The sequence below is a fragment of the Chanodichthys erythropterus genome, chromosome 24 (assembly GCF_024489055.1).
Source record: "Chanodichthys erythropterus isolate Z2021 chromosome 24, ASM2448905v1, whole genome shotgun sequence".
NCBI lineage: Eukaryota > Metazoa > Chordata > Actinopteri > Cypriniformes > Xenocyprididae > Chanodichthys > Chanodichthys erythropterus.
In genome coordinates, this window is record NC_090244.1 from 6,714,964 (window position 1) to 6,739,814 (window position 24,851).

The window sequence follows — 24,851 nt, forward strand, 5'->3', positions numbered from 1 at the left end:
TATGGTTCATTAATTACCATACAGGGGGAAGAAGAATAACTACGAATTTGGACATAAAGGAATTGCATGTGATAGCTTCAGATTAGACCAGTTTTAGGCAGAATGCCTAGAACAGACACAAGTTCTGCATCTTTTCCTGCCACAGTACCTCATGCGGTCTGGGCATGTGTCACACTGAGTTTCGAACCCACGATGCAGAGCATTCGGGATCCGTGGCGTAACACATTGAGCTAATCAGCCATGCAAGTTCATCAGTATGCTAAGCAGAGGTTTCAGTGTGAGAAAGAGTTCACAAAAAAAAGCTTCATAGCATGTTAACCATATTAGTATGCAAAGTTATTTAATGCCAACTAAGTTTTGGTTAACCTGTTGACTGAAGACCACATTAGAAAGAATAGCAATAGTTTAGCATGCTAAGCAATTACTGTGCTAAGCTAACTAGTATAAGACAACAAACACAAGCAAGGTCACATTCAGAGATGAATATCTTGGGAATGGTAGCGAATATCAAAAATCCGTTCAGTCATTTCTGTGCGGCTCGGTCCAAAGATCATCTGAGCTGATTTTGGACAAAATTGACCAAAATTTGTGGGAGGAGTAGCGAAAAAACTGTTTTTGATTTAATTCAATATGGCAGACAGGTACATTTAAGGAAAATGACAAATGACACATTGTCGGAATCGGCATAAGCCAGGGAATAAAATGACATAAAGCAGACAAATTTTGGATAATGTTTTCAAAAGTTATAAGCAATTTTGCAAAAATCATTATATCTGTGGAACACTAGGTGGCGCTGTGCTGAAACTTCTCATGTACCTTCAGGACACTCTGATGGTCATATGTACCAAATTTTGTGATGATATGTCAAATTGTTTAAAAGTTATTGCAATTTATGACAAAATTCAAAATGGCGGACACGTGGTTCATCCGATGTTGACGAATTCGATATCCTCGGATTCGGCATGGCACAGGGAATCCATAGACACCAAGATCTTGATTTTCTAATAAAGTGTTCAAAAGTTATTGGCCAAAATAGCAATTTTTCAGATCTCATGACCTGTAGGTGGTGCTGTTCCCAAATTTGGCATGGAACCTCAGATCATGGTCTTGATCAAGTGTACCAATTTTAGTTTTGATTGCTCAAAGTTTGGCCGAGATACAGCCTCTATAGCAATTTTGGGTCAACCTTGTTAACTTCGTGACATCATAACTTTTGAACAAAGATGAATTAAAAAAATCTGTTCAGTCATTTCTGTGCGGCTCAGACCAAAGATCACTTGATCAAAGTTTGGACAAAATTGGACAAATTTTGAAGGAGGAGTAGCGAAAAAACGGAATACTGTACTTTTCAAAATGGCCACTACTGTACTGGGTGGAGACTTAATGTAAGATATTGAATGTGATCAGTATGAAGAGAGGAATCAGTTGTATTGACATTAATTTTTCTGGAACAAAGGGTTCAAAAGTTATAACCTTTACAAAAGTGAATATTTGAACTGGTGGTGGCGCTATAGACTTAGTCCTAGATACTCCAAAGTTGGTCAAATTACTTTTAATTACTATCACTACAAGCATGCCAAATTTGATAATTTTCCTTCTTATGGTTCATTGATTACCATACAGGGGGAAGAAGAATAACTATGAATTTGGACATAAAGGAATTGCATGTGATAGCTTCAGATTAGACCAGTTTTAGGCAGAATGCCTAGAACAGACACAAGTTCTGCATCTTTTCCTGCCACAGTACCTCATGCGGTCTGGGCATGTGTCACACTGAGTTTCGAACCCACGATGCAGAGCATTCGGGATCCGTGGCGTAACACATTGAGCTAATCAGCCATGCAAGTTCATCAGTATGCTAAGCAGAGGTTTCAGTGTGAGAAAGAGTTCACAAAAAAAAAAAAGCTTCACAGCATGTTAACCATATTAGTATGCAAAGTTATTTAATGCCAACTAAGTTTTGGTTAACCTGTTGACTGAAGACCACATTAGAAAGAATAGCAATAGTTTAGCATGCTAAGCAATTACTGTGCTAAGCTAACTAGCATAAGACAACAAACACAAGCAAGGTCACATTCAGAGATGAATATCTCGGAAATGGTAGTGAATATCAAAAATCTGTTCAGTCATTTCTGTGCGGCTCGGTCCAAAGATCATCTGAGCTGATTTTGGACAAAATTGACCAAAATTTGTAGGAGGAGTAGCGAAAAAACTGTTTTTCATTTACTTCAATATGGCAGACAGGTACATTTAAGGAAAATGGCAAATGATACATTGTCGGAATCGGCATAAGCCAGGGAATAAAATGACATGAAGCATACACATTTTGGAAAGTGTTTTCAAAAGTTATAAGCGTTTTTGAAATAATCATTACATCTGTGGAACAGTAGGTGGCGCTGTGCTGAAACTTCTCAGGTACCTTCACGACCTTCTAAAGGTCATACATACCAATTTTTGTGAAGATATGTCAAATTGTTTAAAAGATATCGCAATTTTTGACAAAATTCAAAATGGCGGACACGTGATACATCCAATATTGACAGAATCGGTATCGTCGGATTCGGCATGATCCAAGGAATCCATAGACACCAATCTTGCAAAAACATCTTGATTTTCTGATAAACTGTTCAAAAGTTATTGGCCAAAATAGCCATTTTTCATATCTCATGACCTGTAGGTGGCGCTGTTCCCAAGTTTGGCATAGACCCTCAGACCATGGTTCTGATGAAGCGTACCAATTTTTGTTTCGATTGCTCAAAGTTTGGCCGAGATACAGCCTCTATACTAATTTCGGGTCGACCTCGTTAACTTCGTGACATCATAACCTTTGAACAAAGATAAATAAAAAAAATCTGTTCAGTCATTTCTGTGCGGCTCAGTCCAAAGATAATCTGATCAAAGATTGGACAAAATTGGACAAATTTTGAAGGAGGAGAAGCGAAAAAAACAAATACTGTACTTTTCAAAATGGCCACTACTGTAATGGGTGGAGACTTAATGTAAGAAGTTGAATAGCATCAGCATGAAGAGACGAATCAGATGAACTAAATTTAATTTTTCTATGACAAACAGTTCAAATGTTAAAACCGTTAGAATGTTGAAATTTTGAACTGGTGGTGGCGCTATAGAGTTGGTTCTAGAGACTCCAAATTTGGTCCAATCACTATTCATGAGCATCTCTACAACTGTGCCAAATTTCATCATTTTCTCATGTTCCGTTAATAGGGCTGCCATAGACTCCCATTCGGGAGGAAGAATAATAATAATAAAAGGGAAAACGTACAATTACAATAGGGGCTACAGCCCCTTCGGGGCTTGGCCCCTAATTATGTTTGAAAATTATCTATAGCTTTTGCAGAAGTGTAGAACTTTGCATCACAGCGGTGTGACATAGCCCTGATAAAATATGTCCATGTGTAAAAATACACACATAGATTTTAGCACAACTATTTACACACACAGAAAAATATCTAACTGTATATTGTCACTTTCATTGAACATTCCATTACCTGTTTATTTGAGGGTCAAAGAAAATGGAAATAGCTGAAACATACTAAGCTACTTTCTTTATTTTGTGCTGGATGTTGAAGTTAAAAAAGTGTTAGTAAAAAACAAACAAACAAACTAAACTTTAAAAGCAACATGAAACCATAATATCCCTATTGAAAATGTTGTATAATTGGTTATATAATTACATGTTGAAGCATACTTTCAGTTTGAAAATGACTTCCATAGTATTTTCTTTTAGTATAAAGCTTTGTCTGGATCACCCAACACAAAGTTTTGTGTTCCGACCTCAAAAAGATCACACCTAGAAGAGTTTTCTTGAGCCTTGCAAGTTTGTACTATATGCTTAAAACTTAATGATCAACATGATTCCCTTGTGGTTGTTAAACACCTCAAGTAAATAATTTTAAATGTAGTTTTGTCAAAAGAAAAAAGGTTCATCCATACATTTAAAAAAGTTTTCTAAGTGGGAATTATGTATTTGTCACAATCAAATTCAAAGAGTTTTTACTCGTGTGAGGAAACCACTTGGCTACATTAGTAATAAAAAATGCTGGTCATCAGACTGTTTTAAAAGAAATTAAAGAATAAAATAAAGTAAAAGTTTTGTTTAAACATGCCTTGCTTTCTATGGCAAACAGATGTATAAATGTTTAAATGATTAAAATCACTTATTTAACTCAGAAATTTGAAGTAAACGTGTTTTTGTTCTTTTGCAACACACACACACACACACACACACACACACACACACACACATATAGAGAAAAACACCTGTTTATTTGGGGTCAAAGACGATGGTAATAGTTGAAACATTCTACACTCATCTCTTTAATTTTGTGCTGTATGTTGAAGTTAAAAAAATTGATAGTAAAAAACAAACAAGCTAAACTTGACAACATGAAAACAATATTCCTATTGAAAATGTTGTATAATTGAGAATATTGTATAATTACATGTTTAAGCATACTCACAGTTTTCTTTTAGTATGAATCTTGATCACTCAACACAAACTTTTGTGTTCTGCCCTCACAAAGATAACACCTAGATTAGTTTTTGCTCGTGTGAGGAAACCACTCAGCTACATTAGTTATAAAAATGCTGGTCATCAGACTGTTTTAAAAGAAATTAAAAAATAAAAGTAAAGTAAAAAGTTTAAAGAAAATAGACAACATGTCTTGCTTTTGTGGCAAACAAATGTGTAAATATTTAAACGTTTAAAATTGTGTGTCTTATTTTACTGTATTTGTATGTATTTGTTCTTTTGCAACACACATACACACAGACGCACACACACACACACACACACACACACACACACACACACACACACACACACACACATGTTTGTTTTTGTGAATTGTGGGGACTTTCCATAGACTTCAATGCATTTTACACTGAACAAACTGTACATTCTATCCCCCTACCCTGCCCCTACCCCTAAACCTAACCCTCACAGGAAACTGTGCAAACTTTTACTTTTTCACAAAAACTCATTCTATATGATTTATAAACCCATTTACATTGTGGGGACCGCTGGCTGGTCCCCACGATGTAGGTGAACTCAGGTTTATATTACATCATGGGGACATTTGGTCCCCACAATGTAATATAAACAAAAGCACACACACACACACACACACTAACTATTAAAACTAAAACTTTTCAAATGTATCAAAAGTAAAGACACATTCAGATCTGAAGAAGACTTCAGATGCCTCAACTCCTGTGGAGCTATGACCCCAACCCCCTGCAAAGACCCCAAACTCTGGATCAACATGCACCAGTGCTAAATTTTTCTATATATCCTAATCATTCGTTAACATATTTTCATAACTTCAGTAAGCACATTGTTTCTTCCATAATTTAATACATTGTTTAAATTAATAAATTGTTAGCTAACTGGGTGATTTGTATATACATTTCTGAAATTGCACAACTTGCACACTCTGATACCAGATTATTGAAACGTTGACATGCACTCCCTGTAAAGCTGCTTTGAAACAATGCATATTGTGAAAAGCACTATACAAATAAATGTGAATTGAATTGAATAATGTTATGTAGTCTAAATCAGCACTAAATCAGATATTTTTGTGTGAGAGCCCAGTGAATCACCAGAAAGGTTTTGATGAAGACATCTAAGCAATGTCGTAAAACCATTAACACAAACACAGAGGATCCCCCCACCGGGTTGACTCAGAATCACCTTCACTGTGAGTTAAATAAATGTTTTTCATTCTTTTGTCTTTTTAACATAGATCATATTGGTGAGTTTGGAAACACAGATACAGATGCTCCAGAAAGAACATCTCCCAAACAACACCTATTCTGGGGTGTGTGGTTAATGAGGACTCTTTGGCTTGATGAATATTTCTGATTCTTTGTCTTAGGAACTAACATTAATCTATAGTTTTGGTATTACTCATCATCCTATGGTGCCAACACGCACACACACACAGTTGTTCTAAAAAAAGAACATGCCCAGACATGTAATTTTAAATAAATATAGCCAGTGTGGTGTAGGGGTAATACATCCTTAATGTCTTGACTCAGATATTCTGACTCAATTAACATATACCCCATTGACCCCAAACAGCACTGATTTTAACACTGAGGTGTGAAATTTGCTTGGGGAACTTTCACCCCCACAATCAAAGGAAAAACATGGTCACTATCAGTTCCCAACAGACTGAAAGGAGCCAGTTACCCAGGATTCACCAAAATGTCATAAAAATGCCAAATCTGGGCTGAGATACAACCTCCATAAATGTACCCATATATCTAACTATAAATCCAACTCACTCTATATCTCATTGACACTCTTGACCTGCCAATCAGGGGACAACAGCCATAAATTCAACCATAAAAAACAACCATTGACAACCACTCATAAAACATATTTGACATCCACTGTCCAGCCAGCTTGAGTGACAACACACAGAAAATCTGGGTCATAAATTAGGGCCATAAATCAGGGTAATAAATCATTATTCTGACACAGTGTATATGATACTCTACTACTGTTGCATTAAGTATCACAAATACAGCACTCCATAAAAAAACATTTTATGTCAAATATTATGTAGAAAACTGACACTAGTCGAGTTTAGAGCAGGAGCTGGTGATAAACATTTCAACAATAAGTTGTACAGGATTATACACTGTAAAGAAAAATAAATTTCAAGTGTATTAATGCACACAGTATTTATTAAAGACTAAGCACATTTAAAATACATTAACAAATGTCATTTTGGAAAACACACTTAAGTTGAAATTAAAATAAATTATTTTTCATGTGCTTTAATATATGTCAATATCAGAATAAGTTTACTTATTTAAAACACCATAAAGTCATAATTAAGTAAAAATTAAGTGCATTTTTAAAAAGTGCTCTTAAGCATGTTTAGAAATATTGTCATGAAAGTGTACTTTAAGTAAAGTTAATTAGACATTATTACAAAGTGCATTTTTAAAAAAGTGCACTAAAGCCTATTAATAAACATTGTTATTAAAGTGTACTTTTTTTTAAGTACAATTAATAAGTCATTATTACAAAGTGCATTTTTAAAAAGTGCACTCAAGTGTATTAATAAACATTGTCATTAAAGTGTACTTTCTGTAAGTACAATTAATAAGTCATTATTACAAAGTGCACTCAAGCGTGTTAGTAAATATTGTCATTTAAGTGTACTTTCTTTAAGTACAACTTAATTTGACATTATTACAAAGGGCATTTTTAAAAAGTGCACTTAAGCATGATAATAAATATTGTCATTAAAGTATATTCTATTTAAGTACACTTAAGTGGCCTTTAATTTTAATTATATTATATTATCTGCAAGTGCACTTTTTAAAAAGTATACTTTAAGATTTGAAGTACACACAAAGTACACTTTCAATACAATTAAGTACACTTCTTTTTCACAAGGGTATTCAGAGCGCTGTAGTGTTATATACAGGCCTATGGCACAGTACTGGTATGTTGCTGCTTTATTTGCCTGCTAAGACTAAGTATAGTTTCATTTACAACAGTAATAATTATCTAATGTTAATCATAAATAGGGAAAAGAGATGAGCCCATAAATTCGGATGCCACATGTTAACTTTGTAATGTTGACTTTGAAAATTTGATCCATTATTATTTAATTTGTACTCTCTAAAATGATTTGCATATCCCTGTCACCACACACAACGTAAAATATTGGCTGTTTTTTTAATATGATTTATGTTTAAATCAATGTGATAAACGAGTCAGGTCAAAAGTAATCTAAAAAGTAATGAAATTACCTAAAATAAGTAATCTAGATCACATTACTAACTACAATCTTTTTTACAATTACTAACTGTATATATTTGATACATGCCCTATGTGGGTGTGTGCGAGGATTTTGGCAATAGGGTGGAGCACTTTTCACTCTTTAAATTACAGTGTGCCCTTCTTCCCAGCCCCTTTGCTTGATGAGAGCACACCTGTGGTCACATCTCCAGCCTCTTAATCAAAAAAATGATAAAATCTGATAAAATGTCTGCTGAGTTTGAACTTTGTCCAGGAAGAAAAATCGGGGGCCCCAACCCCTGTTTTATCATCGCTGAGATTGGACAGAACCATCAAGGAGACATAGAAATTGCCAAAAAAATGATCCGAATGGCCAAGGTAAAGTACTGCTTTATCAAATGTGAAGTCTGATACCGTGTTGATGCCGGTTCTTTTCATATTTTGAAACAACAGGGGAGGGGGGAGCAGTGAGATGTGTAGATGTCAATGTTAGCACGACCAGGGGAACGCCAAAACCACAATTTTCATATAAAAAATTACAGTTAAAAGACTAATTTAAGTGAGAAACTATTAATATCAATGATTTTACCTGTATTTTCTAGTTAACAGAGGAAATGACATGGAAACAGGATACAGAAACAGGGCTGTTCACACAGAATGTGTTTTTCCATTTCACTGAGCTACTTTCCATTGTTTTTCAACGTAAACATGTGCATAATTTTTAAAAACTCATTTCAAGACCTTGAAATTTTTCCCCGTTTGACTAACATTTGTCTCATGTTTTTAACCACAAGAACGTGTTCCTGTCTATCCCACCTGTTTAGTAACCATGGTAAATTCACTTTAAAAAAAAGCAAGAACTTTTGCAAATCTTAAGTCAATAATTAAAGAGGAAGCTTCTTTAAAACAGCTCCTGAGCTATAACTCACACATTATATCACATCAAATTAACTTTTAGATTTCTTATATGGTGAAACTAATTTTTCATTAAAAAAATGCTGATTGTTGTCAACTAAATCCACTTCTACTTCCACATTTATCTCCATTCAGGACTGTGGAGCCGACTGTGCCAAGTTTCAAAAGAGCGAGATCGAACACAGATTCACCAAGCAGGCTCTGGAGCGTCCCTACACGTCCCCTCACGCCTGGGGCCCGACCTACGGGGCTCATAAGCACCATCTGGAGTTCAGTCACCAGCAGTACAGAGAGCTGCAACAGTACGCCAGTGAAGTTGGCATCTTCTTTACTGCATCAGGGATGGACGAGGTGAACAAATGAAAGAGGGTCCCAATGTTTATTATAGAGAATATATGCATGTTAACATGCAAATATCCCTTAGAGACCCCGTAGTTTGAAATGCATCTCATAACTTTTCCTCTCCCTACCTCAATCAGATGGCTGTAGAATTTCTTCATGAAATCAATGTGCCGTTTTTCAAAGTTGCCTCAGCTGACACCAACAATATCCCTTACCTGGAGAAAACTGCCAAAAAAGGTAAAACTCAGTGACGTTGAGACCCATTTCAAATGAAAAGTCTAGAAGCTGTTGTTACACAAATTTAAGAGAGTTGTTGCTGTAAACTTGTTCTCCTTTGACTGAGATCTGTCATCTTCACTCCCAAGGTCTCATTGTTCCTCTATTTATCTAACATTTCAGACACTATCCACAGTGACTCACAAATGAGAACTGAATCTGAATAGCTTCTCTTGTGCATTTGAAGTCAGTTATTCTGAAGCCCCTGGGCAATTACGTATTGACAGTGCTGATTGGCCAAAGAGCAGAGCGAATTAAACCTAGAAATCCTGGTGTGGATTTTCTGGAGTTTCACGTTGGGCTGGATTTAAGTCTGCAGAGAAATCGACATGTGTGAACTAATCTTAATGTGTTAATGACTGAAACAATTACTTTATGTTCTCCCAGAAGCAGCCATATCTTGAAGCTGAAGTTTTGACTATTTTTATAGGTCGTCCCATGGTGATTTCTAGTGGAATGCAGTCTATGGAGACCATGCGCTGTGTTTACCAAACCGTCAAGAAGCACAATCCCAATTTCACGTTCCTGCAGTGCACCAGCGCTTATCCACTGCCACTAGAGCACGTCAACCTCAGCCTGATCCCTGTAAGACATAAATAGCTTTAATCTCATCTTTATAATGTTCATAAATTACTGAAGAAAATGTTAATTTTTTTAGTAGTAGCAGAGTAGTTTGAAATCTTTCTTTCCCTTTTCCTATGCAGGAGTTCCAGAAGGAGTTTCCGGATATTCCTATAGGCTACTCTGGACATGAGACGGGCATCCATGTGTCTGTGGCTGCTGTGGCACTTGGGGCAAAGGTCCTGGAGCGTCATGTGACCCTGGATAAGAGCTGGAAAGGCAGTGACCATTCAGCATCACTGGAGCCGGCGGAGCTGGCAGAGCTGGTGAAAGCCATCAGGAAGGTTGAGATGGCAATGGGCTCGCCAATCAAACAGATGCTGCCCTGTGAGGCTTCCTGTCACAGCAAGGTCACATATAACGGTTGTTCTTTGTTTAAAATCAATAGGTGACTTTTGCTCAATTCTTTATCTCCTTTCTTGCAGTTGGGGAAGTCAGTGGTGGCCCGGAAACCATTGCAGAAGGGTCAGACATTAACTCTCGACATGCTGACAGTAAAAGTGGCCGAACCGCACGGCATGAGACCAGAGAACATCTTCAAACTGGTTGGCAAGAAAATCACTGTGGACCTGGAGAAAGATGCCACCATTACTGATGCCATAATACAAGACTGATGATCAGACACTCCAAAATATAGGGCAATGAAGGGGTCATATACTTTTATTAAATCAGAAATATGACGTTTTGTATTGATTTAGAATATGCCTAATGTCTTGCTATAAGTTTGTTCCATGTTGTAGCCTGTCTTGTAGACTATAATTGTCTTTGAAATTGTGGTAAATGTGAATGTCACTTTGTCAATTAAAATATCATTCTCTCAATCAATTTCAATTCAACTTAGTTCATATTGGTCTCTTTATTAGACCAAGCTGTGTTCCACAACAGCAAGATGTGTTGAAGAAAGAAAAAAGAAAACGAGAGTAAATAAATAAATGGGTACATAAGTTGCAAAAAAAAGAAAGAAAGAAAAAAGGATGAGATGATATGATATGATATGGGGCACAGAGGTGGTATTAGATCAGGTTGCTATTTAGGGGCATCAGAGTGGCCCTAACAGCTATGAATGCTTCATTAGAGCATATTTCAGTGAGCGTACCTACTGGATCGTCGTCATCTCACCCTGGGGAGAACTGATTTACTGCCCAGTCTCCTTCAAAACCTTTTCCAAGCCCTGAGGGGGGAGTCAGTTTATTTAGGAGTAAAAAGCTAAATGAAAGAAAGAAGATAAATGTATAGATTGCATATATACATTCAATGGTGCTATTTTAATAGTAGAAACAGAATATATATTAAAACTATACATTATGTCAATAATGTAGATCAATACATGTGTGCACAAATTCACACATACATAAACATATACACATACATACAAATATTTATATATCTATGAATATATTCGCCTTACTCTTTCTTTGTTGCTGTTAGGAGAATTTGGAGAGTGTGTTGGTCTGGTGCCAGGTTTCTGATGTATATTATGATGAATCAGAAATGGGTTCCAAATATAGGTAAATATAAATAAGTTTTATGTTATGTTATGTTATGTTATGTTATGTTATGTTATGTTATGTTATGTTATGTTATGTTATGTTATGTTATGTTATGAGAATATTTGTGGTGCGCCAAAAAAAACCTAAATAACCAGTTTAGTGATGGCCGGAGCGTTATGAATCAGTGTATCGAATTTTGAAAGTCAAACTGCCAACGGCCGAAATCACGTAACTTTGGTGCTCCGAACAGCAGATTCAATACACTGATTCATAACGCTCCGAAGCTTCCTGAAGCATTGTTTTGAAATCGGCCATCACTTTATAAGTCGTTATTTTGTTTGTTTTTTGGCGCACCAAAAATATTCTCATCACTTTATAATATTAATATTGAACCACTGTACTCACATGAATTGATTTAAATATGTTTTTAGTACCTTTATGGATCTTGAAAGAGAAAATGTCATTGCTCCCTATGAAGGCCTCACTGAGCCATCGGATTTCAAAAAAAAATTGTGTTCCGAAGATTAATGAAGGTCTTACGGGTGTGGAACGGCATAAGGGTAAGTAATAAATGACAGAATTTTCATTTTTGGGTGAAATAATCAAAGTTCGTACAAGTGCCTAAAGTGGCCTAAAAATGTAACTTTTTAAAATGTCATCTTTACAACAAGCAGACCAGTGCGTAATGGAGAGCAGCATTAAGAAATATCAAATATTGGGTGGGACAATTTGACCATTTCCAGTTATTGGGGGTGACTTGTCCCCCTCAAATGGTGGTTAAGGCCCTGATGGAATCAATACAAGATTCTTGTGTCATACGCAAGCCCATTTCAACTGTTTGTTATGTCTATTGTTGAGCTGGGTCCAACAAATGAAATGAAATTTACTACCAAATTTCTGTCAAACGAACCAAAAGAACTTAGAGATTATATGGCTGATTTGATCACTCAAGGTTTGCAAAAAGAACAAGACAAAACTCAAAGAAGCAAGCCAAAAAGGAAGAAAGGAACCTGAATGGGACAACTGAAGATCAACTCGAAAGCCAAAGAGATGATCAAATTGCTGAGACAGCAACAGAAAATTTATATTATGAAATTGATTTTGCTTTTAAAACAATCATATTCTTTTATGCGTGAAATTAACCAACTTACAAACAAGGTTGAAGCTTTGAGCACAGAGGCTTCAGCACCAATTGTAACTGAATTTATTAGCTGATTATTTTCTGTAGAACTTCTCAGAAATGACATGAGTTGAATTTTTAGAAGTGTTATACGGAAATGAAAGCGAAGGTCACATGCTTTAGCAGTTAAAATGTGTTAGAATCTGTAGAATGTGTTGCAGTCAGCAAAAGGTGTCACAAGGCAGACTGCAGCCAAACTTTGTAACTTATGCTTTGCAGCTTTATAAGGGCTTTATTTCTATTTACAAATATACAAATATTAAAATTCTATTATGCTTCTATTATTTAACGATGTGATCTCTGCAAGCTATATATATTGAAAAACTTGTAACAGAAGGTTGCCAAGAACCTCGTGGTGAAGACTTCTCACTGTTATGTTATATTTTTATTCTGAACTTTGTTATTAAAAAGAAACCAATATATTTGGCAAGTTTTATCCTCTCTATAACCCTCGTAAATAAAATCCATCCACTGCGTTTTCAGTGGCTCTGATGTCGGAAGTAAGTGAAAACTACTATGTTCATTATTACATCCCACAACAGAACACTTATGTTTCTTAGGAGACATTTCCGGCTGTCGTTGAAACAATGAAGGATGGTTGACAGATCTCCGACGGCGGGGTCTATGCCAAAACCAGATTGTCAATCAAACCACGTGGGTGGGGCTTAGCGCAATTCTACGTCACAGTGAGAGCAATCTTAGAACAGGGCGTTCTGAGACAGTGCTTATGAATTATCGAGATTGTAAAAAAAACACTGGGTGGATTTTTCTCATTCTAGGGTGGTTTTGCTCACACACTGCCAACACACATTTATGGTCAAACACCATGTAAAAGTGAATTTTGCATAATAGGTGCCCTTTAAACTTTTGCTTGCAATTAAATATGTTTAATCAACTTAGAACAACAATGATATTAAAAGTATTATACACATATGTAAAGTACAGCACTGTTGCATTAAGTATCACAAATACAGCACTCCATAAAAAAACATTTTATGTCAAATATTATGTAGAAAACTGACACTAGTCGAGTTTAGAGCAGGAGCTGGTGATAAACATTTCAACAATAAGTTGTACAGGATTATACACTGTATAAGAGCAAGTGTATTGAAATTCAAAAGAAAAATAAATTTCAAGTGTATTAATGCACACAGTATTTATTAAAGACTAAGCACATTTAAAATACATTAACAAATGTCATTTTGGAAAACACACTTAAGTTGAAATTAAAATAAATTATTTTTCATGTGCTTTAATATATGTCAATATATCAGAATAAGTTTACTTATTTAAAACACCATAAAGTCATAATTAAGTAAAAATTAAGTGCATTTTTAAAAAGTGCTCTTAAGCATGTTTAGAAATAAACATTGTTATTAAAGTGTACTTTTTTTTAAGTACAATTAATAAGTCATTATTACAAAGTGCATTTTTAAAAACTGCACTTAAGCGTGTTAATAAATATTGTCATTAAAGTGTACTTTCTGTAAGTACAATTAATAAGTCATTATTACAAAGTGCACTCAAGCGTGTTAGTAAATATTGTCATTTAAGTGTACTTTCTTTAAGTACAACTTAATTTGACATTATTACAAAGGGCATTTTTAAAAAGTGTGAGCATGATAATAAATATTGTCATTAAAGTATATTCTATTTAAGTACAGTTAAGTGGCCTTTAATTTTAATTATATTATATTATCTGCAAGTGCACTTTTTAAAAAGTATACTTTAAGATTTGAAGTACACACAAAGTACACTTTCAATACAATTAAGTACACTTCTTTTTCACAAGGGTATTCAGAGCGCTGTAGTGTTATATACAGGCCTATGGCACAGTACTGGTATGTTGCTGCTTTATTTGCCTGCTAAGACTAAGTATAGTTTCATTTACAACAGTAATAATTATCTAATGTTAATCATAAATATGGAAAAGAGATGAGCCCATAAATTCGGATGCCACATGTTAACTTTGTAATGTTGACTTTGAAAATTTGATCCATTATTATTTAATTTGTACTCTCTAAAATGATTTGCATATCCCTGTCACCACACACAACGTAAAATATTGGCTGTTTTTTTAATATGATTTATGTTTAAATCAATGTGATAAACGAGTCAGGTCAAAAGTAATCTAAAAAGTAATGAAATTACCTAAATTAAGTAATCTAGATCACATTACTAACTACAATCTTTTTTACAATTACTAACTGTATATATTTGATACATGCCCTATGTGGGTGTCTGCGAGGATTTTGGCAATAGGGTGGAGCACTTGTCACTCTTTAAATTACAGTGTGCCCTTCTTCCCAGCCCCTTTGCTTGATGAGAGCACACCTGTGGTCACATCTCTAGCCTCTTAATCAAAAAAAAGATAAGTCTGATAAAATGTCTGCTGAGTTTGAACTTTGTCCAGGAAGAAAAATCGGGGGCTCCAACCCCTGTTTTATCATCGCTGAGATTGGACAGAACCATCAAGGAGACATAGAAATTGCCAAAAAAATGATCCGAATGGCCAAGGTAAAGTACTGCTTTATCAAATGTGAAGTCTGATACCGTGTTGATGCCGGTTCTTTTCATATTTTGAAACAACAGGGGAGGGGGGAGCAGTGAGATGTGTAGATGTCAATGTTAGCACGACCAGGGGAACACCAAAACCACAATTTTCATATAAAAAATTACAGTTAAAAGACTAATTTAAGTGAGAAACTATTAATATCAATGATTTTACCTGTATTTTCTAGTTAACAGAAGAAATGACATGGAAACAGGATACAGAAACAGGGCTGTTCACACAGAATGTGTTTTTCCATTTCACTGAGCTACTTTCCATTGTTTTTCAACGTAAACATGTGCATAATTTTTAAAAACTCATTTCAAGACCTTGAAATTTTTCCCCGTTTGACTAACATTTGTCTCATGTTTTTAACCACAAGAACGTGTTTCTGTCTATCCCACCATGGTAAATTCACTTTAAAAAAAGCAAGAACTTTTGCAAATCTTAAGTCAATAATTAAAGAGGAAGCTTCTTTAAAACAGCTCCTGAGCTATAACTCACACATTATATCACATCAAATTAACTTTTAGATTTCTTATATGGTGAAACTAATTTTTCATAAAAAAAAAATGCTGATTGTTGTCAACTAAATCCACTTCTACTTCCCCATTTATCTCCATTCAGGACTGTGGAGCCGACTGTGCCAAGTTTCAAAAGAGCGAGATCGAACACAGATTCACCAAGCAGGCTCTGGAGCGTCCCTACACGTCCCCTCACGCCTGGGGCCCGACCTACGGGGCTCATAAGCACCATCTGGAGTTCAGTCACCAGCAGTACAGAGAGCTGCAACAGTACGCCAGTGAAGTTGGCATCTTCTTTACTGCATCAGGGATGGACGAGGTGAACAAATGAAAGAGGGTCCCAATGTTTATTATAGAGAATATATGCATGTTAACATGCAAATATCCCTTAGAGACCCCGTAGTTTGAAATGCATCTCATAACTTTTCCTCTCCCTACCTCAATCAGATGGCTGTAGAATTTCTTCATGAAATCAATGTGCCGTTTTTCAAAGTTGCCTCAGCTGACACCAACAATATCCCTTACCTGGAGAAAACTGCCAAAAAAGGTAAAACTCAGTGACGTTGAGACCCATTTCAAATGAAAAGTCTAGAAGCTGTTGTTACACAAATTTAAGAGAGTTGTTGCTGTAAACTTGTTCTCCTTTGACTGAGATCTGTCATCTTCACTCCCAAGGTCTCATTGTTCCTCTATTTATCTAACATTTCAGACACTATCCACAGTGACTCACAAATGAGAACTGAATCTGAATAGCTTCTCTTGTGCATTTGAAGTCAGTTATTCTGAAGCCCCTGGGCAATTACGTATTGACAGTGCTGATTGGCCAAAGAGCAGAGCGAATGAAACCTAGAAATCCTGGTGTGGATTTTCTGGAGTTTCACGTTGGGCTGGATTTAAGTCTGCAGAGAAATCGACATGTGTGAACTAATCTTAATGTGTTAATGACTGAAACAATTACTTTATGTTCTCCCAGAAGCAGCCATATCTTGAAGCTGAAGTTTTGACTATTTTTATAGGTCGTCCCATGGTGATTTCTAGTGGAATGCAGTCTATGGAGACCATGCGCTGTGTTTACCAAACCGTCAAGAAGCACAATCCCAATTTCACGTTTCTGCAGTGCACCAGCGCTTATCCACTGCCACTAGAGCACGTCAACCTCAGCCTGATCCCTGTAAGACATAAATAGCTTTAATCTCATCTTTATAATGTTCATAAATTACTGAAGAAAATGTTAATTTTTTTTAGTAGTAGCAGAGTAGTTTGAAATCTTTCTTTCCCTTTTCCAATGCAGGAGTTTCCGGACATTCCCATAGGCTACTCTGGACATGAGACGGGCATCCATGTGTCTGTGGCTGCTGTGGCACTTGGGGCAAAGGTCCTGGAGCGTCATGTGACCCTGGATAAGAGCTGGAAAGGCAGTGACCATTCAGCATCACTGGAGCCGGCGGAGCTGGCGGAGCTGGTGAAAGCCATCAGGAAGGTTGAGATGGCAATGGGCTCGCCAATCAAACAGATGCTGCCCTGTGAGGCTTCCTGTCACAGCAAGGTCACATATAACGGTTGTTCTTTGTTTAAAATCAATAGGTGGCTTTTGCTCAATTCTTTAACTCCTTTCTTGCAGTTGGGGAAGTCAGAGGTGGCCCGGAAACCATTGCAGAAGGGTCAGACATTAACTCTCGACATGCTGACAGTAAAAGTGGCCGAACCGCACGGCATGAGACCAGAGAACATCTTCAAACTGGTTGGCAAGAAAATCACTGTGGACCTGGAGAAAGATGCCACCATTACTGATGCCATAATACAAGACTGATGATCAGACACTCCAAAATATAGGGCAATGAAGGGGTCTTATACTTTTATTAAATCAGAAATATGACGTTTTGTATTGATTTAGAATATGCCTAATGTCTTGCTATAAGTTTGTTCCATGTTGTAGCCTGTCTTGTAGACTATAATTGTCTTTGAAATTGTGGTGAATGTGAATGTCACTTTGTCAATTAAAATATCATTCTCTCAATCAATTTCAATTCAACTTAGTTCATATTGGTCTCTTTATTAGACCAAGCTGTGTTCCACAACAGCAAGATGTGTTGAAGAAAGAAAAAAGAAAAAGAGAGTAAATAAATAAATGGGTACATAAGTTGCAAAAAAAAGAAAGAAAGAAAAAAGGATGAGATGATATGATATGATATGGGGTACAGAGGTGGTATTAGATCAGGTTGCTATTTAGGGGCATCAGAGTGGCCCTAACAGCTATGAATGCTTCATTAGAGCATATTTCAGTGAGCGTACCTACTGGATCGTCGTCATCTCACCCTGGGGAGAACTGATTTACTGCCCAGTCTCCTTCAAAACCTTTTCCAAGCCCTGAGGGGGGAGTCAGTTTATTTAGGAGTAAAAAGCTAAATGAAAGAAAGAAGATAAATGTATAGATTGCATATATACATTCAATGGTGCTATTTTAATAGTAGAAACAGAATATATATTAAAACTATACATTATGTCAATAATGTAGATCAATACATGTGTGCACAAATTCACACATACATAAACATATACACATACATACAAATATTTATATATCTATGAATATATTCCCCTTACTCTTTCTTTGTTGCTGTTAGGAGAATTTGGAGAGTGTGTTGGTCTGGTGCCAGGTTTCTGATGTATATTATGATGAATCAGAAATGGGTTCCAAATATAGGTAAATATAAATAAGTTTTATGTTATGTTATGTTATGTTATGTTATGTTATGTTATGAGAATATTTGTGGTGCGCCAAAAAAAACCTAAATAACCACTTTAGTGATGGCCGGAGCGTTATGAATCAGTGTATCGAATTTTGAAAGTCAAACTGCCAACGGCCGAAATCACGTAACTTTGGTGCTCCGAACAGCAGATTCAATACACTGATTCATAACGCTCCGAAGCTTCCTGAAGCATTGTTTTGAAATCGGCCATCACTTTATAAGTCGTTATTTTGTTTGTTTTTTGGCGCACCAAAAATATTCTCATCACTTTATAATATTAATATTGAACCACTGTACTCACATGAATTGATTTAAATATGTTTTTAGTACCTTTATGGATCTTGAAAGAGAAAATGTCATTGCTCCCTATGAAGGCCTCACTGAGCCATCGGATTTCAAAAAAAAATTGTGTTCCGAAGATTAATGAAGGTCTTACAGGTGTGGAACGGCATAAGGGTAAGTAATAAATGACAGAATTTTCATTTTTGGGTGAAATAATCAAAGTTCGTACAAGTGCCTAAAGTGGCCTAAAAATGTAACTTTTTAAAATGTCATCTTTACAACAAGCAGACCAGTGCGTAATGGAGAGCAGCATTAAGAAATATCAAATATTGGGTGGGACAATTTGACCATTTCCAGTTATTGGGGGTGACTTGTCCCCCTCAAATGGTGGTTAAGGCCCTGATGGAATCAATACAAGATTCTTGTGTCATACGCAAGCCCATTTCAACTGTTTGTTATGTCTATTGTTGAGCTGGGTCCAACAAATGAAATGAAATTTACTACCAAATTTCTGTCAAACGAACCAAAAGAACTTAGAGATTATATGGCTGATTTGATCACTCAAGGTTTGCAAAAAGAACAAGACAAAACTCAAAGAAGCAAGCCAAAAAGGAAGAAAGGAACCTGAATGGGACAACTGAAGATCAACTCGAAAGCCAAAGAGATGATCAAATTGCTGAGACAGCAACAGAAAATTTATATTATGAAATTGATTTTGCTTTTAAAACAATCATATTCTTTTATGCGTGAAATTAACCAACTTACAAACAAGGTTGAAGCTTTGAGCACAGAGGCTTCAGCACCAATTGTAACTGAATTTATTAGCTGATTATTTTCTGTAGAACTTCTCAGAAATGACATGAGTTGAATTTTTAGAAGTGTTATACGGAAATGAAAGCGAAGGTCACATGCTTTAGCAGTTAAAATGTGTTAGAATCTGTAGAATGTGTTGCAGTCAGCAAAAGGTGTCACAAGGCAGACTGCAGCCAAACTTTGTAACTTATGCTTTGCAGCTTTATAAGGGCTTTATTTCTATTTACAAATATACAAATATTAAAATTCTATTATGCTTCTATTATTTAACGATGTGATCTCTGCAAGCTATATATATTGAAAAACTTGTAACAGAAGGTTGCCAAGAACCTCGTGGTGAAGACTTCTCACTGTTATGTTATATTTTTATTCTGAACTTTGTTATTAAAAAGAAACCAATATATTTGGCAAGTTTTATCCTCTCTATAACCCTCGTAAATAAAATCCATCCACTGCGTTTTCAGTGGCTCTGATGTCGGAAGTAAGTGAAAACTACTATGTTCATTATTACATCCCACAACAGAACACTTATGTTTCTTAGGAGACATTTCCGGCTGTCGTTGAAACAATGAAGGATGGTTGACAGATCTCCGACGGCGGGGTCTATGCCAAAACCAGATTGTCAATCAAACCACGTGGGTGGGGCTTAGCGCAATTCTACGTCACAGTGAGAGCAATCTTAGAACAGGGTGTTCTGAGACAGTGCTTAAGAATTATCGAGATTGTAAAAAAACACTGGGTGGATTTTTCTCATTCTAGGGTGGTTTTGCTCACACACTGCCAACACACATTTATGGTCAAACACCATGTAAAAGTGAATTTTGCATAATAGGTGCCCTTTAAACTTTTGCTTGCAATTAAATATGTTTAATCAACTTAGAACAACAATGATATTAAAAGTATTATACACATATGTAAAGTACAGCACTGTTGCATTAAGTATCACAAATACAGCACTCCATAAAAAAACATTTTATGTCAAATATTATGTAGAAAACTGACACTAGTCGAGTTTAGAGCAGGAGCTGGTGATAAACATTTCAACAATAAGTTGTACAGGATTATACACTGTATAAGAGCAAGTGTATTGAAATTCAAAAGAAAAATAAATTTCAAGTGTATTAATGCACACAGTATTTATTAAAGACTAAGCACATTTAAAATACATTAACAAATGTCATTTTGGAAAACACACTTAAGTTGAAATTAAAATAAATTATTTTTCATGTGCTTTAATATATGTCAATATATCAGAATAAGTTTACTTATTTAAAACACCATAAAGTCATAATTAAGTAAAAATTAAGTGCATTTTTAAAAAGTGCTCTTAAGCATGTTTAGAAATAAACATTGTTATTAAAGTGTACTTTTTTTTAAGTACAACTTAATAAGTCATTATTACAAAGTGCATTTTTAAAAACTGCACTTAAGCGTGTTAATAAATATTGTCATTAAAGTGTACTTTCTGTAAGTACAATTAATAAGTCATTATTACAAAGTGCACTCAAGCGTGTTAGTAAATATTGTCATTTAAGTGTACTTTCTTTAAGTACAACTTAATTTGACATTATTACAAAGGGCATTTTTAAAAAGTGTGAGCATGATAATAAATATTGTCATTAAAGTATATTCTATTTAAGTACAGTTAAGTGGCCTTTAATTTTAATTATATTATATTATCTGCAAGTGCACTTTTTAAAAAGTATACTTTAAGATTTGAAGTACACACAAAGTACACTTTCAATACAATTAAGTACACTTCTTTTTCACAAGGGTATTCAGAGCGCTGTAGTGTTATATACAGGCCTATGGCACAGTACTGGTATGTTGCTGCTTTATTTGCCTGCTAAGACTAAGTATAGTTTCATTTACAACAGTAATAATTATCTAATGTTAATCATAAATATGGAAAAGAGATGAGCCCATAAATTCGGATGCCACATGTTAACTTTGTAATGTTGACTTTGAAAATTTGATCCATTATTATTTAATTTGTACTCTCTAAAATGATTTGCATATCCCTGTCACCACACACAACGTAAAATATTGGCTGTTTTTTTAATATGATTTATGTTTAAATCAATGTGATAAACGAGTCAGGTCAAAAGTAATCTAAAAAGTAATGAAATTACCTAAATTAAGTAATCTAGATCACATTACTAACTACAATCTTTTTTACAATTACTAACTGTATATATTTGATACATGCCCTATGTGGGTGTCTGCGAGGATTTTGGCAATAGGGTGGAGCACTTGTCACTCTTTAAGTTACAGTGTGCCCTTCTTCCCAGCCCCTTTGCTTGATGAGAGCACACCTGTGGTCACATCTCCAGCCTCTTAATCAAAAAAATGATAAAATCTGATAAAATGTCTGCTGAGTTTGAACTTTGTCCAGGAAGAAAAATCGGGGGCTCGTACCCCTGTTTTATCATCGCTGAGATTGGACAGAACCATCAAGGAGACATAGAAATTGCCAAAAAAATGATCCGAATGGCCAAGGTAAAGTACTGCTTTATCAGATGTGAAGTCTGATACCGTGTTGATGCCGGTTCTTTTCATATTTTGAAACAACAGGGGAGGGGGGAGCAGTGAGATGTGTAGATGTCAATGTTAGCACGACCAGGGGAACACCAAAACCACAATTTTCATATAAAAAATTACAGTTAAAAGACTAATTTAAGTGAGAAACTATTAATATCAATGATTTTACCTGTATTTTCTAGTTAACAGAGGAAATGACATGGAAACAGGATACAGAAACAGGGCTGTTCACACAGAATGTGTTTTTCCATTTCACTGAGCTACTTTCCATTGTTTTTCAATGTAAACATGTGCATAATTTTTAAAAACTCATTTCAAGACCTTGAAATTTTTCCCCGTTTGACTAACATTTGTCTCATGTTTTTAACCACAAGAACGCGTTTCTGTCTATCCCACCATGGTAAATTCACTTTAAAAAAAGCAAGAACTTTTGCAAATCTTAAGTCAATAATTAAAGAGGAAGCTTCTTTAAAACAGCTCCTGAGCTATAACTCACACATTATATCACATCAAATTAACTTTTAGATTTCTTATATGGTGAAACTCATTTTTCATAAAAAAAAAATGCTGATTGTTGTCAACTAAGTCCACTTCTACTTCCACATTTACCTCCATTCAGGACTGTGGAGCCGACTGTGCCAAGTTTCAAAAGAGCGAGATCGAACACAGATTCACCAAGCAGGCTCTGGAGCGTCCCTACACGTCCCCTCACGCCTGGGGCCCGACCTACGGGGCTCATAAGCACCATCTGGAGTTCAGTCACCAGCAGTACAGAGAGCTGCAACAGTACGCCAGTGAAGTTGGCATCTTCTTTACTGCATCAGGGATGGACGAGGTGAACAAATGAAAGAGGGTCCCAATGTTTAGTACAGAGAATATATGCATGTTAACATGCAAATATCCCTTAGAGACCCCGTAGTTTGAAATGCATCTCATAACTTTTCCTCTCCCTACCTCAATCAGATGGCTGTAGAATTTCTTCATGAAATCAATGTGCCGTTTTTCAAAGTTGCCTCAGCTGACACCAACAATATCCCTTACCTGGAGAAAACAGCCAAAAAAGGTAAAACTCAGTGACGTTGAGACCCATTTCAAATGAAAAGTCTAGAAGCTGTTGTTACACAAATTTAAGAGAGTTGTTGCTGTAAACTTGTTCTCCTTTGACTGAGATCTGTCATCTTCACTCTCAAGGTCTCATTGTTCCTCTATTTATATAACATTTCAGACACTATCCACAGTGACTCACAAATGAGAACTGAATCTGAGTAGCTTCTCTTGTGCATTTGAAGTCAGTTATTCTGAAGCCCCTGGGCAATTACGTATTGACAGTGCTGATTGGCCAAAGAGCAGAGCGAATGAAACCTAGAAATCCTGGTGTGGATTTTCTGGAGTTTCACGTTGGGCTGGATTTAAGTCTGCAGAGAAATCGACATGTGTGAACTAATCTTAATGTGTTAATGACTGAAACAATTACTTTATGTTCTCCCAGAAGCAGCCATATCTTGAAGCTGAAGTTTGACTATTTTTATAGGTCGTCCCATGGTGATTTCTAGTGGAATGCAGTCTATGGAGACCATGCGCTGTGTTTACCAAACCGTCAAGAAGCACAATCCCAATTTCACGTTCCTGCAGTGCACCAGCGCTTATCCACTGCCACTAGAGCACGTCAACCTCAGCCTGATCCCTGTAAGACATAAATAGCTTTAATCTCATCTTTATAATGTTCATAAATTACTGAAGAAAATGTTAATTTTTTTTAGTAGTAGCAGAGTAGTTTGAAATCTTTCTTTCCCTTTTCCTATGCAGGAGTTCCAGAAGGAGTTTCCGGACATTCCCATAGGCTACTCTGGACATGAGACGGGCCTCCATGTGTCTGTGGCTGCTGTGGCACTTGGGGCAAAGGTCCTGGAGCGTCATGTGACCCTGGATAAGAGCTGGAAAGGCAGTGACCATTCAGCATCACTGGAGCCGGCGGAGCTGGCGGAGCTGGTGAAAGCCATCAGGAAGGTTGAGATGGCAATGGGCTCGCCAATCAAACAGATGCTGCCCTGTGAGGCTTCCTGTCACAGCAAGGTCACATATAACGGTCATTCTTTGTTTAAAATCAATAGGTGGCTTTTGCTCAGTTCTTTAACTCCTTTCTTGCAGTTGGGGAAGTCAGTGGTGGCCCGGAAACCATTGCAGAAGGGTCAGACATTAACTCTCGACATGCTGACAGTAAAAGTGGCCGAACCGCACGGCATGAGACCAGAGAACATCTTCAAACTGGTTGGCAAGAAAATCACTGTGGACCTGGAGAAAGATGCCACCATTACTGATGCCATAATACAAGACTGATGATCAGACACTCCAAAATATAGGGCAATGAAGGGGTCATATACTTTTATTAAATCAGAAATATGACGTTTTGTATTGATTTAGAATATGCCTAATGTCTTGCTATAAGTTTGTTCCATGTTGTAGCCTGTCTTGTAGACTATAATTGTCTTTGAAATTGTGGTGAATGTGAATGTCACTTTGTCAATTAAAATATCATTCTCTCAATCAATTTCAATTCAACTTAGTTCATATTGGTCTCTTTATTAGACCAAGCTGTGTTCCACAACAGCAAGATGTGTTGAAGAAAGAAAAAAGAAAAAGAGAGTAAATAAATAAATGGGTACATAAGTTGCAAAAAAAAAGAAAGAAAGAAAAAAGGATGAGATGATATGATATGATATGATATGATATGGGGCACAGAGGTGGTATTAGATCAGGTTGCTATTTAGGGGCATCAGAGT

General features: G+C 36.1%; 3 protein-coding genes and 1 long non-coding RNA gene across 6 annotated transcripts; 3 read left to right on the forward strand and 1 right to left on the reverse strand.

The window, feature by feature from the left end:
• The first annotated feature begins 7,880 nt into the window (after positions 1-7,880).
• Positions 7,881-10,690, forward strand: LOC137015052 (sialic acid synthase-like). The gene is made up of 6 exons (XM_067379702.1): positions 7,881-8,164; positions 8,837-9,052; positions 9,181-9,280; positions 9,750-9,904; positions 10,024-10,290; positions 10,366-10,690. Exons 1-6 carry the CDS (start codon positions 8,015-8,017, stop codon positions 10,552-10,554), a joined length of 1,077 nt encoding a protein of 358 aa, XP_067235803.1. The 5' UTR covers positions 7,881-8,014; the 3' UTR covers positions 10,555-10,690.
• A 2,691-nt stretch (positions 10,691-13,381) lies between these two features.
• Positions 13,382-17,868, forward strand: LOC137014595 (sialic acid synthase-like). Of its 3 annotated transcripts, none has more exons than XM_067378976.1 (6): positions 13,385-15,127; positions 15,789-16,004; positions 16,133-16,232; positions 16,702-16,856; positions 16,977-17,208; positions 17,307-17,865. In XM_067378976.1, the coding sequence occupies exons 1-6, from the start codon at positions 14,996-14,998 to the stop codon at positions 17,474-17,476; spliced, it is 1,005 nt and encodes a 334-aa protein (XP_067235077.1). In that variant the 5' UTR covers positions 13,385-14,995; the 3' UTR covers positions 17,477-17,865. The 3 variants fall into 3 exon arrangements, with proteins under 3 accessions (XP_067235075.1, XP_067235077.1, XP_067235076.1); XM_067378975.1 differs by having other exon boundaries at positions 16,977-17,231; positions 17,307-17,864; XM_067378974.1 differs by having other exon boundaries at positions 13,382-15,127; positions 16,977-17,868.
• Positions 17,314-22,789, reverse strand: LOC137014598 (uncharacterized). Its single transcript, XR_010893873.1, has 3 exons — positions 22,681-22,789; positions 17,978-18,052; positions 17,314-17,450 (listed from the first exon to the last, which is right to left on the reverse strand). It is a non-coding gene; the product is annotated as an uncharacterized lncRNA (long non-coding RNA).
• Positions 18,795-24,615, forward strand: LOC137014597 (sialic acid synthase-like). Its single transcript, XM_067378977.1, has 6 exons — positions 18,795-22,029; positions 22,691-22,906; positions 23,035-23,134; positions 23,603-23,757; positions 23,878-24,144; positions 24,220-24,615. The coding sequence occupies exons 1-6, from the start codon at positions 21,880-21,882 to the stop codon at positions 24,406-24,408; spliced, it is 1,077 nt and encodes a 358-aa protein (XP_067235078.1). The 5' UTR covers positions 18,795-21,879; the 3' UTR covers positions 24,409-24,615.
• Positions 24,616-24,851: the final 236 nt, after the last annotated feature.

Bases quoted from the DNA above. Each gene is read 5' to 3' on its own strand.
- LOC137015052 (XM_067379702.1), top strand. From the start codon at position 8,015: ATGATAAAATCTGATAAAATGTCTGCTGAGTTTGAACTTTGTCCAGGA. The intron at 9,905-10,023 runs GTAAGACATAAA...TTTCCTATGCAG, and splicing joins TCAACCTCAGCCTGATCCCT to GAGTTCCAGAAGGAGTTTCC. The intron at 10,291-10,365 runs GTCACATATAAC...CCTTTCTTGCAG, and splicing joins AGGCTTCCTGTCACAGCAAG to TTGGGGAAGTCAGTGGTGGC.
- LOC137014595 (XM_067378974.1), top strand. From the start codon at position 14,996: ATGTCTGCTGAGTTTGAACTTTGTCCAGGAAGAAAAATCGGGGGCTCC. The intron at 15,128-15,788 runs GTAAAGTACTGC...ATCTCCATTCAG, and splicing joins AAATGATCCGAATGGCCAAG to GACTGTGGAGCCGACTGTGC. The intron at 16,233-16,701 runs GTAAAACTCAGT...CTATTTTTATAG, and splicing joins GGAGAAAACTGCCAAAAAAG to GTCGTCCCATGGTGATTTCT.
- LOC137014597 (XM_067378977.1), top strand. From the start codon at position 21,880: ATGATAAAATCTGATAAAATGTCTGCTGAGTTTGAACTTTGTCCAGGA. The intron at 23,758-23,877 runs GTAAGACATAAA...TTTCCTATGCAG, and splicing joins TCAACCTCAGCCTGATCCCT to GAGTTCCAGAAGGAGTTTCC. The intron at 24,145-24,219 runs GTCACATATAAC...CCTTTCTTGCAG, and splicing joins AGGCTTCCTGTCACAGCAAG to TTGGGGAAGTCAGTGGTGGC.